General features: G+C 44.6%; 1 protein-coding gene and 1 non-coding gene across 5 annotated transcripts in view; both read left to right on the forward strand.

Moving 5' to 3' along the window:
- Window positions 1-12,786, forward strand: part of CHD2 (chromodomain helicase DNA binding protein 2) — a 157,202-nt gene that overhangs the window by 127,835 nt on the left and 16,581 nt on the right. For all 4 annotated transcript variants that reach the window (XM_073568752.1, XM_073568749.1, XM_073568751.1 and 1 more), the window contains 3 exons: window positions 706-837; window positions 10,745-10,923; window positions 11,607-11,706. In XM_073568752.1, the coding sequence (XP_073424853.1) occupies window positions 706-837; window positions 10,745-10,923; window positions 11,607-11,706 (411 nt within the window). The remainder of the gene's footprint in view (window positions 1-705; window positions 838-10,744; window positions 10,924-11,606; window positions 11,707-12,786) is intronic.
- Window positions 12,306-12,434, forward strand: LOC141084451 (small Cajal body-specific RNA 14). The gene has a single exon (XR_012230998.1).

A 12,786-nucleotide genomic window follows, 5' to 3' on the forward strand; every position in this document is an offset into this window, starting at 1 on the left:
TGTTCATATGAAATGGCTGCTGCCTGACTTATTGGCAGCCATCTAATTTGTATAGCAAACATTACTGTCCACCATCCCACGAGGCATCTCACAAATGATTGACAAGACTGTGACGTCACTGCCTTCATCGATGAGATACAGAAGACTTAAACTGCAGGTTTACAGCAGAGATACACTCTGCATCTGTGCACGTCACCTATATTATACGTCCAGAGATTTTATTTTTTATTTTTTTTAACATATGCTCAAATGTTCATATACACCCCTGTTCACTAGACAGAGACCAAGAGTGTTCCTTCAGCCTCTCTCTGGCCTGCATACAGATGTGTAACATTTGGTTTAGAGTACAGGAGGGTGCAGCAGTCTGCGCTTTCTGAAATAGAATGCTGGTACATTTTTATTTTTACAATGCGTCCCTATGGTGGACGGATGCTTAAGCGTCCATCCTGAGTGGCAACTGTCAGATGTATGTGTCCTGAGTATACATCCCCAACAGTGGGCTCAGACGCAGTGTGTACCTAGCCTTAGACTCGGAAATCCCATAAAGCTTGTATGATGTTAAAAGACTAGTTGGAGAGTTGCCCATAGTCCGCAGTGGAGAATGTGCTGTAAGTTTTAGATAATGTTCTGCCTGGTCACTTATTTAATCTTATTAACGTTAGTTTTAATGACTGTCCACTAATATGTTTTTCTCTTTCAATATAGTTAAAGCGGGCTGATACCAAGGGTGGTGCTCGGAGTAGAAAGAACCAGGGACCCGTCCACATTACAGCTGGGAATGATCCTGTCCCCATTGGGGAAGAGGAGGATGATCTTGATCAGGAAACCTTCAGCATTGTAAAGATTTTTTTTTATTTGAGATCTGTAATCTTGTAATTTGTACTCTTAGCTAATAACTAGGTAACGACTTTCGAGGTGACGTTTACCTCCTTAGTTATAGAGTTCACTCTTTGGTAAATACTTCTCTGGGTGCTATGTTTAGTAGGCCGCCATTCCTTCACAACACAGAAAGCTAAATGTAGCTGACACATTGCTTTTGTCACTCTTTTGGTGAGATGGATGATTCAATCAAGTGATGTTGACACATGTTCACACAACTTTTCAGCATAGAGGAGCTGTTTAATGCATGTGTATGCCAAGGTAGACTAAATGAAAAGCTGCACTCACCAGGTTCTGCATTTAAGAGTGCTTTAATCCCAGGAGCACGACAATCAGAGCGGTAGGCAGAGGTGTACGGAAGAGGGGAGGAGAGGACGATGACTGTTTCACGCTATAACAGCGCTTCTATGGGTCCAGATCTGGCCCCGTAGAAGCTCCGTTGTAGCACAATCCGCTCTGATTGTCTTGCTCCCGGGATTAACAGACTTTTAACCGCAGAACCCGGTGAGTGCAGCTTTTATTTATTCTACGTTGGCATATTGCATTATCTAATGCGAGCAGACCAATAGTTCTTGCACACGGCATATTTCTCAATATAAGAGGGTGATTCATGTAATTGCAGGTTGGGTCTGGTACCTGCGCAGCTTCGCCTAATTCCTAATACATGTGTATATTTTTTTTTCCTTAAATTAAATGCGGAGGACTGGATCAATCTGTATTGGGGTCACCTTTTGGAGTTTTTCTTCAATCTTTTTTCTTAAACTTGTTTTATTGAAGATTATACAACATAACAAGGTTACATCAAAGAACAAACAGTGTTTGTCATTGCTCATTAATACTGTCTGGCAAAGTTAACCTTGCCCTTAACATACCATGGTCCAATATTTTAACCACAACCATAAGACTCTTGTCAGGCACCAAATGTCATGTATTCTAATCATTAGAGAATACTTCTCATTGCCTTGGGACTAATGTGGGTCAAAGGAGAGTCAAACTAAGGTTTCCATACCATATCAAATTTTTCAGGACAGTGTTTTTATATGCCACCCACTCATAGGAAGCTGCAGTATTTACCATATTGACCCAGTGTGAAAGTCATGGGGGCCTTCTATCTATCCATGTCATGGCGATAGCCTTGCAAGCCAAAAACGTTGTTTCTTCATCGCTTCATTGGGGGACAAAGGTTACCATGGGTGTATGCTGCTGTCGCTAGGATTTCGACACTAGGTAAAAAAAGGAAATAGCTCCTCCCCACTGACAGGAACCAGTACCTTAGTTTTAAGCTTAGTGTCTGTAGGAGGCGGTCCTGAATCTAACCCCAGATCCGCAGTTTTTTCCTTTTCAGGTCTTGTGTTTTTTTTTAATCTTTTTCCTTTGTTTTTCAGATTCTTCGTCTTCAGGGTAACAGGGTGTAAGTTCTCACCCTGTTTTCCCACACTTATGCGACTGAGAGAGCAGTTTGGTGTCACCCACATCGCCCACTCTCAGACCCGCAGGCAGGACCTTATCCCCTGTCACCTTCCCGGGTGTTTCGGTGATTTCCAGTGGCGGGTCCTGTGCCTATTCCCCACCTCACCCCTCTCCTCAGAGAGGGCTGAGAGGGAGACAGTGGTCAAAAGTGGTGGCCTCCTTCTTTTTCATAGGGGGTTGATGCCATCTTCTGCATCTTCAGGAGACGGTGCGGGAAGGAGGATCCCTATTCCCAGAGACCCTCTCCCACCAGAGAGCTCCTGATGCTATCCTCATCGGTGAAGAGGACCGTGGACACACCGGCAGGTCTGTGTATCTCCTGTGAATGCACCTGACCATGACCTTCACAGGGACAGATCGGGCACAAAGCACAGGAAGCGGGCTCTTTCCAGTTCCCCTTTAGGATGCCCTCCTCGGAGGCAGCCTTTGGTCGGATGCGGATTCCCAGTCTGAGTCCAATTCGGACCAGGTCTCAAAGACACAGGGTATGGTCACTAGCCTTATCTTGGCAGTTATCAGAACCCTGAATTTCATGGAGAACGAGCCACCTGCTCAGGAGCACTCCATTTCCCTCAAGCGAGTAAAACGTCCCTCCCGAACTTTCTCCTATGACAGGGAATTTGAAACTATCGTGGCTAAACTCTGGAAACATCCTGAAAAGCGCTTCCTGAGAAAGAAGCAGCTAGACGTTCTTTATTCATTTAGCCCTGATCTCGTTGGTAGATGGGCAGAGTCTCCTAAGGTGGACCCGCCTGTTTCTCGCCTGTCTTCCAAGACAGTCTTGTCTCTGCCAGACGGTGTGTCTATTAGGGACACTATGGATAGGCAGATTGTCTGCCTGGGCAAGAATGCTTCACCAGGGCATCTTGCGGCAGCTTCCCTGGATGAGATGGCGGATTTGGCAGAACGGATTGCCCATGCCAGCAAATATCTTTTGACCGCCTCTTTTGATGCAGCCTGTTGCTCCGCTGGGGAGAACAGCAACATCATTGCTGTGTGCCGCATCCTCTGGTTGTAGGTGTGCATTACAGATCCATCCTCAAAAAAAATAAATCAAGAATAACTTTTTTTCTTCCCTCCCAGGAGGACTTTTCTTTCAGTCTCGTTTGCCAAGACATCCATCGCAGGCGCCAGAGGTTCTTCAGGCCGTCTCTTTCCTGAAACACTCGGGTAATCGTACCCGTTTCCCAGAGCAATTGCTTTCCAGGGTTCTACTCTAATCTTTCCGTAGTCCCGGAGAAAGTCGGATCTCTCCATCTGATTTTAGACTTCAAGCCAGGGCTGTGGAGTCGGAGTCGTGGAGTCGGAGTCGGTGCTCATTTTGGTGGAGTCGGAGTCGGAGTTGGAGTCGGTATAAAATGGACCGACTCCGACTCCTAAAATATATACCGTATATACTCGAGTATAAGCCGACCCGAGTATAAGCCGACCCCCCTAATTTTGCCACAAAAAAATGGGAAAACTTATTGACTCGAGTATAAGCCTAGGGTGGGAAATGCTCCATAGATTATTCCCCCATATGGTGTCCCCAGAAGAAGCTCCATAGATTGTTCCCCCATATGCTGCCCCCATTAGAAGCTCCATAGATTATTCACCCATATGCTGCCCCCATTAGAAGCTCCATAGATTATTCCCCCATATGCTGCCCCCATTAGAAGCTCCATATTGTTCCCCCATATTCTGCCCCCATAAGCAGCTCCATAGATTATTCCCCCATATACTGCCCCCATTAGAAGCTCCATAGATTATTCCCCCATATGCTGCCCCCATAAGAAGCTCCATATTGTTCCCCCATATACTGCCCCCATAAGCAGCTCCATAGATTGTTCCCCTATATACTGCCCCCATTAGAAGCTCCTTAAGATTATTCCCCCATATACTGCCCCCCATAAGCAGCTCCATAGATTGTTCCCCCATATACTGCCCCCATAAGAAGCTCCATAGATTGTTCCCCCATATACTGTCCCCATTAGAAGCTCCTTAAGATTATTCCCCCATGTGCTGCCGCTGCTGCAGCATGTAAAAATAAAAAAAATGACATACTCACCTCTCCGTCGCTGGGTATCAGATACTCACCTGTCCTGCGTCCATGGCTGCTCACCGCTATCTGCCACGTCATCAGTCAGTGACGTTCAGACTGCAGGGGGCGTGGCGCGCACTAATCACGTCACCACGCCCTCTGCTGTCTGAAGTCACTGACCAATGACAGACAGCAGCAAGCAGCCATGGACGCAGGACAGGTGAGTATCGCTATACTTACCCGTCCTGACGCTGTCTCTTGAGCCCCCAGCTTCTCCGCGCTCTCTCTTCCTGCGTTCAGCGGTCATGTGATACCGCTCATTAAAACTCATGAATATGCGCATATTCATGAGTTTTAATGAGCGGTACCACGTGACCGCTGAAGGCAGGAACAGAGAGCGCGGAGAAGCTGGAGGCTCAAGAGACAGCATCAGGACGGGTAAGTATGACCTGACACCCCGCCCCCTCTCCCCCTCCGACCCCCCGGTGTATATGACTCGAATATAAGCCGAGAGGGGGACTTTCAGCCCAAAAAAACGGGCTGAAAATCTCGGCTTATATTCGAGTATATACGGTAATAAATTGGGTACAGTAATTCAATGCAGGATGTGCTGAATATTTTTTCATAGGAGTTTGGGAAAGTTATGAAATGTCCTATAAATGGCTGTTATATTCCTGATCTAAGGCTACATTCACACACAGCGTTTTTCCTGTGTTTTTTGAGGATACGTTTTTCAGCTGCAAAAGTTGATCATCTTTTTAAAAAACTGCATCACCTGAAAGGTTTTTGAGCTCATACATAATGTTCTCAATAGCAAAAGCAGATTAGAAATCTGCTCTATCTATCCATTTATCCATATCTGTCTATCCATATCGTATCTGTACCAAAAAGAATGAAAACCAGGTAGTACACCAATATATATTCTGTTCTATCTAAATATCTTGATTATTGGATCATAAAAATGATTAAATGTCTGAGGTTCACATTGTACTACAATAAATTTTTCACTTAAATATAAGCAATATGTGTGGGAGTCGGAGTCGTGGAGTCGGAGTTGGAGTCGGAGTCGGTGTAAGGGAAATTGAGGAGTCGGAGTCGCAGGTTTGGCTTACCGACTCCACAGCCCTGCTTCAAGCGATTGAATCCTCATGTTCGGATCTGTCATTTCAAGATTGAGTCCCGCAGAGGTTGCGACTAGAGTCTTCAGTTCACCTTAGACACTCTGGCCTGTCTTGGCTAGATCATCAACAGAGAGAAGTTCTCCCTCACCCCAGCCCAGCATTTGGTGTTTCTGGGAATGAGGTTTGTCATGGCACAAGCCTTGTCTTCTTTCCAAAGGTGACGTTCTTATCCCTTTGCCGAGGGATCTGCACTCTAAACGACCAGCTTCTCTCTCCCTACAATACAGTGTGAGAGTTCTGGGGAAGATAATTACTGTCATGGAGACCTCTCCCTTTACCCAGTTTCAGACCTGTTCTCTTCAGCTGGTCCCCGTGTCGGCTTGGGACAGAGGGCCGCCTCCCTGGACCGGCCCATTCTACCGCCTCTTAAAGGCAGGCAGTCCCTGACCTGGCGGACGGTATTAGCGTCAGTCCTTCGAGGGAGGTCCTTTCACCCGCTCTGGTAGCAGGTCGTCACTACTGACGCCAGTCTCCTTGGTTAGAGAGCGTTTTTTCCTTCATTATTCAGCGCAGGGTCGCTGGAAATCCTAAGTATTCGCTCTCCCCTTCAATCTCCTGGAGATCAGAGCAATATTTTCTTCTTGCCCTTTGCCGCTGACAGTCCTTCCTAGCAGGTCCGTATAAAATCGGACAACGTCACTGCCATGGCTTAAAACATCAAGGAGGGGCTCGCAGCAAACAGGTGTTGCAAAAGAATGGGGAAACAAAAAAGTGCAATAGGGTCTTATCCACGTTACAACGGATAGAATATATCATAAAATTTGCTCACCTGGTTAGGATGAGATAGGAGCATGTAGGTAGCGGCTGCTGCAGATCCACAGGTCTTCAATGACCAGAAGAAATGAAGTATTCAAAGGGAATTCGTAGTGGTGTGGTATCTCCTGATGAAGGGGGCATGAGACCCCTGAAATGCGTTGAATAAAACCGCTGTAATTCTACAACAATCTGGAGTTTGTCTCAGCGGCAGCTCGGAATTGTACCTACAAACCAGGGCTGTGGAGTCGGTAAGCCAAACCTGCGACTCCGACTCCTCAATTTCCCTTACACCGACTCCGACTCCCACACACATTGCTTATATTTAAGTGAAAAATTTATTGTAGTACAATGTGAACCTCAGACATTTAATCATTTTTATGATCCAATAATCAAGATATTTAGATAGAACAGAATATATATTGGTGTACTACCCGGTTTTCATTCTTTTTGGTACAGATACGATATGGATAGACAGATATGGATAAATGGATATATAGATAGAGCAGATTTCTAATCTGCTTTTGCTATTGAAAACATTATCTATGAGCTCAAAAACCTTTCAGGTGATGCAGTTTTTTAAAAAGATGATCAGCTTTTGCAGCTGAAAAACGTATCCTCAAAAAACACAGGAAAAACGCTGTGCGTGAATGTAGCCTTAGATCAGGAATAGAACAGTCATTTATAGGACATTTCATAACTTTCCCAAACTCCTATAAAAAAATATTCAGCACATCCTGCATTGAATTACTGTACCCAATTTATTATATATTTTAGGAGTCGGAGTCGGTCCATTTTATACCGACTCCAACTCCGACTCCGACTCCACCAAAATGAGCACCGACTCCGACTCCAACTCCACAGCCCTGCTACAAACAGGTGTTGGCAGAGTTAACAAGGATTCTGAGACGTGCCGATCATCTCGTTACCGTCATATCAGCCATACACACTCCTGAGGTGAAAACTTGGGCAGCCAATTTTCTGAGTCTTCAGAGTCTCGCACCGGGCGATTGGTCTTTCATTTCCGGCATTTTAAATCAAATATGCCAGAGATGGGCTCACTGGACATCATCCTCCTGGTGTCTCGGATGAACCACAAGGTTCCTTCGTTCGTAGCCAGGTCCCAGGATCTGCTTGTCATAGGATTTGATGCACTAGTGACCCCGTGATCACATTTTCACTTGACATATATTTTTCCGCCTCTCCCCTTTATTCCGAGAGTTGTGAAAAGGATATTAGCGGAAGGAACTCTCGTAATCATGGTAGTTCCACATGGCCCAAGAAGGGCCTTGTATGCGGAGCTGGTGAACATGCTCATCAATGCCCTCTGGAGGCTTCCAGACCATTCAGAGTTTCTTTCACAGGGACCCCTCTTCCTCCAGAGTTCTCAGTCTCTGATTTCAATGGCATGACCGTTGAGGCCACAGTCCTGAGGATGACCGACCTTTCCCATCAGGTTATTTAGACCATAATTAGGGCAAGAAAACCAGCATCCTCGCTTATCTATCACGGATACTGGAAGGTCTTCTTTCAATGTAATGTGGACAAAATTTGGTCACTACCCTTAAGGGTCAAGTTTCCGCTCTTCAATCCTTTCTCAACGAGATTTGGCTTCTCATTTCCAGGTAAACACCTTTCTTCCTGGAGTCGCCCACCTGGCACCTCCCTTATTGTCATCCGATGGATCCATAGGATCCTAATCTTGTCCTTGGGTGCACTCCAGCGCGCTCCCTTTGAGCCCATTCAAGTTTTTCCGTCTTCTCTCCTGTCATAAAAACTGCTTTCTTTGTTGCCATTACGTCCATCAGGAGAGTTTCTGAGTTAGCGGCTTTGTCCTGCCGTTCCTCGTTCCTGACTCTCCATCAGGACACGGTAGCTCTCGAGCCCGTTCCTTCCTTCCTTACATAGGGTGATCTCTTCACATTAATTAAGAAATTGTCCTTACTTCCCTATGTCCCTCTCCGGTTCATTCCCTGGAGAAGTCCCTCCACAAGTTAGATCTGGTCAGAGCTATCCGAGTATATCTCTCAAGGACTGCTCCCTTTCGCCTCACTGATGCCCTATTTGACATCTCTGAAGGTCGTCGTAAGGTACTCCCAGCCTCCAGGTCCACTTTTGCCCGTTTTGTTTTGTTTGGCAATATTGGAGGCATACCTTGTTCAGGACTAACAACTTCCTCCAAAGATAAAGGCTCACTCCACCTGGGCAGTGGGAACTGCCTGGGCACTTTGTCACCAGGCTTCAGCTTAACAGATTGTTAGCTGCGACCTGGTCTTCATTGTACACTTTCGTTTTATAAGTTTCATACCCATGTCTTGTCTGATGCAGACCTGGGAAGGAAGGTGTTACAGGCTGCGGTTATGCATCGGCCGATGTAGGTTTTTTTCTTTGCATTGTTTTCTGTTTCCCACCCTTGGGGACTGCTTTGGGACGTCCCACTGTGACCTGTGTCCCCCAATGAAGCAATAAAGAAAGAAATATTTTTGGTACTCAATGTAAAATCTATTTCTTGGAGCCTTCATTGGGGAACCCAGCACCCTCCCTAACTGTTTGTACCGTTTATAGGTCTACGTGCCTTTTGTTGCTGAGTTGGTACATATGTCAAATTTTTGGTTGCTTATCACACTGCTTTAACACTAACTGAGGTACTTGGTTCCTGTCAGTGGGTATATATTACTGGGGAGGAGCTATTTCCTTTTTTTGCCTAGTGTCAGCCTCCTAGCGACAGCAGCATAAACCCATGGTAACCTGTGTCCCCAATGAAGGCTTCAAGAAAGAGATTTTACAGTGAGTACCAAAAATCCTTCTTTCCTTGAGAAGAGTGTGGGGGTAGTGAGGCCAGGTCTCCTCATCAGGGTTTCTAATGAAAAGACCTTAGGGCAGCGTGGTACAGGTGTTGTATGATCTCGATGAGGAAAGCTATGACCGCCTTTCAAAAGTCTGCAATAGGAGGGTAATCCAACATCAGATGTATAAAATGTGCCGCCTCTTCCTCACCCCTGTGGCAATCCTCAGTGATGGCTCTACCCATGTTATCTAACCTGTTAGGAGTCAGGTAGCATTGATGGACTATATACATTTGGACTAGCTTGTTATTAATTGCCAGTAAAACACATTGTGTGGAGGACAAGGCCTAGCTCCAATCCTCCTTTGATAGGGAGAGTATTACTGTCCTCGATTTGGCCTCAAACAGTGGCGATGAGGAGCATCGGCTCCTTAGAATCCCAGTCAGGGGGTTTGAGGATATGAGAAAATTTCCCAATATCTGGGACCTGGGTATTTAGGACATGTCTTAGTTGCAGATACCTAAAGAAAGCGTGTATGGGGGCTTGATAGAGTCGTTAACATTGATAAGAGGAAACAAGAAAACCGTGGATATGTACCTGTGCCAGTGTCTTGACCCCTAAGTTCAACCAAAGCATCTTGGGAATGTAGCAATTCTGGAAGAGCACTGTTGGCATAAGGGGGACTCAACTACTGTGTCCTTGAATTGAAAAATCTTTTTGGTGGCTTGACACTTATACTGCAAGTCTTTGAATTGGGAAGAGCAAGTGTTGATATTGCTCTGATGCCCCCAAAACCCCCATAGACTCTGAATACTAACAGTGAGCAAGGTGGTGGTCAAAATTAGGACACATTCCGCTTTTTACATCTGTATTTGTAAGCAAAAACCAGGAGTGGGTGAAAAATACAGAATTGGTTTGCGTGCTTATATTATACTTTTCCTTTGATTGTTCCACTCATGGTATTGACTTACAAATACTGACGTAAAGTACTGAATGTGTGAATGTGGCCTTAGGTAAATGATTATCTACTATCCAGTGTTGTAGAAAGCAACGTTGGACAGCTAAGTCGTATAAGAAGTCTTGGAGTGCCTCATCCCTAGGCCTTGGAAAAATGGTCAGTTTCAGTTTGGGTCCCATGACTCTAAATGGGAGTTGATTATGGCAAAGTCCTTCTGTGGGACAATGGAGGTTGAATGTTCCAGAACATACAGGAATTTAGGGAGGACTATCATTCTAATGACATTGATTTTCCCAGCTACTGACAGGTAGGGATTCCCATATTCTAATTTTCTTCTGCAGGTATGGCAAAAGAGGGAATATATTTTAATCACGGAGTTGCGTGTCATTTCTTGCTATGTTTGTACCTAGATATTAAAGGTGGGGTACTATTCGTAACCTCCTTACATCTTTAGGAGAATATTCCACAAGGTTAAATTGGATCAATATGTTTCCAATCAAGACATTGTTCGGTCCAAAACAAGAAAAGCAATGCACTTCTTCAATCCTCTCAATTCAGCGCTGATGCTCTGACGTTACCCTGGAGGTTTATATTTACAAATTACTTGTGATCTAGTGGCCTTAGCGGCTACATATTATACTACTGCCACTTTTTTTTTTTTTTTTTAAGTTTTTTTTAAACTATTCTTTATTTTTAGTGCAAGGAGAGAATGAGGCCTGTGAAGAAAGCCCTGAAACAACTGGATAAACCTGACAAAGGCCTGACTGTCCAAGAACAGCTAGAACACACAAGGACTTGCTTACTAAAAATTGGAGATCGCATCTCCGAGTGCCTTAAATCATACTCTGATCAAGAACAAATTAAGTTGTGGCGGCGGTAAGTGTATCCTCTGCTGCTTATTGCAGGCTGCTCATTTGTTAGAAGTGTTTTTTTGTTTTTTACTTTATTTTGAACTGAACCCCTGGGAATGTCTGGTGGTTTTCAGCATTGATTTATCAGATTTTCCTGCCATAGTTAATAATAAAAACTCTACTGAAGATCTATGAAGATCTATTGCCGCCTGCTAGGATCGGTGTACCCAGCATCACCAGATAGAACCCTATGACGGATCCCGTTATAGTGCAGGACTTTCCTTTGCCCTCACTGCATAGAACACTATATGGTAGCAGAGCAGGCTCTTATAGGAGATTAGATAAGGTTCATGACGTTTTCTCAGGTCAGCGTGTTCTGTCAGGTCAGTGTTATGTGACTGGATGAAGAAGAGAGCTTCTGATCACAGAATTGGGCCCTCCAGTTTTTTAGTATTTTGGGGATTAGTTTGGCAGTTTTTCATCATTATACAAGGTGTATAGTGGTGCCTTGTGTAATATCGATGCTGGGATGATGGTGGCAAATTGAGACCACAGCAAGAAATTGCAAGCACTTATCGACAGGTTGGAGGATTGCTAGCGACCCACTATTAACCAATCTGACTTGAAAGATATTTCCATTGCAAGTTTTTCTAATGAAATCTATGAATTGCTTATTTAATCAGAACTCTTTCTAATTTTTCTTTATAGGAATCTCTGGATTTTTGTCTCAAAATTCACTGAATTTGGTGCCAGAAAGCTGCACAAATTGTACAAGATGGCTCATAAAAAGAGGTCCCAGGAGGAGGAGGTGATTACTAAATGTAGAATATAGGTTCCAGGGAGAATATCTGCATGCTGATCGCTGCAGCAGCGTGGACTCTTGTGCGTCTTCCATCTGCAGCTTTCGGATGTGCGGTGTCCTACATGGGGCCATACTTGCTTCTTATACAACTAGAGGGGACAATGTCTTCAAGCTGTAAATTACATTTTCTTGCTATTGTTATCCTTTTGCTGTGGACATACAGTCTGATATCATGTGATGGGTTTTTCAGGATAGTTTATGATCAGAGTAGTTTTGAGTTACTGATTTTTTCCAGATATTTGGCAGTGACCGGCATTCCTGTAGGGTTGTATGGGAATGCTGGTCACTGTGTCTTTGTATGGCGTGCTTTACAGATGTAAATAACTTTGCTTCATACCATTGAATGGCCCTAAAGTACAGAAGCAGCAGGTATATGTATGTGTATCCACACGTCCATTGTGTCTGCCTATTGTTATGCAGATGAAGAGCTGCATAGAGGACACATAGTCTGCTTTCTATCCAAAGTCCCTGTACCACTGGTGGCTCAGGGTTAAGTGTTTCACCCACGACGTCCACAGACCAGAGTTCAATTCCCCTAGTAAGATGTGGCAGACTTTGCATTGTTGCATTAATTAGCGGTTTAATGTGACTTCAGTCTGCCACATAAATGAAATGGTTCCTGCCGACAGGGCCTGAATAGACATCGGGCTTCCTGTGCGATGGCTCCAGACATTTATTGGTCTTTCCATTTTTAAATCTAATGTTCAGTTTTGCAAATGAAATGTGTATGGCATGGGAGTTATAGCCTGTGCTGACCAAAGGGCAAGCAGATATAAAATTGGAAGGAAGAGCCTCTAACCACATCCTACTCTACGTGTGTCGTCTAAAGAAATCCATCACATCCAAACCCCATTTTCCCTAATGAAATTATGTCCTCTGGGCTCTGGTAACACTTCTAGAATGTCAGAGTTCTGCCGATGACCGGTTGCAGGACCAAAGTCTTGTGTCTATGCTTAAAGGGGTTGTCCATTATATTTATATTGCTGATCTATCCATCAATACCAGATCAATGGGGCTGTGACACGT

The sequence above is a fragment of the Dendrobates tinctorius genome, unplaced genomic scaffold (genome assembly GCF_039654945.1).
Source record: "Dendrobates tinctorius isolate UK_male_01 unplaced genomic scaffold, ASM3965494v1 ptg000022l, whole genome shotgun sequence".
Lineage (NCBI taxonomy): Eukaryota > Metazoa > Chordata > Amphibia > Anura > Dendrobatidae > Dendrobates > Dendrobates tinctorius.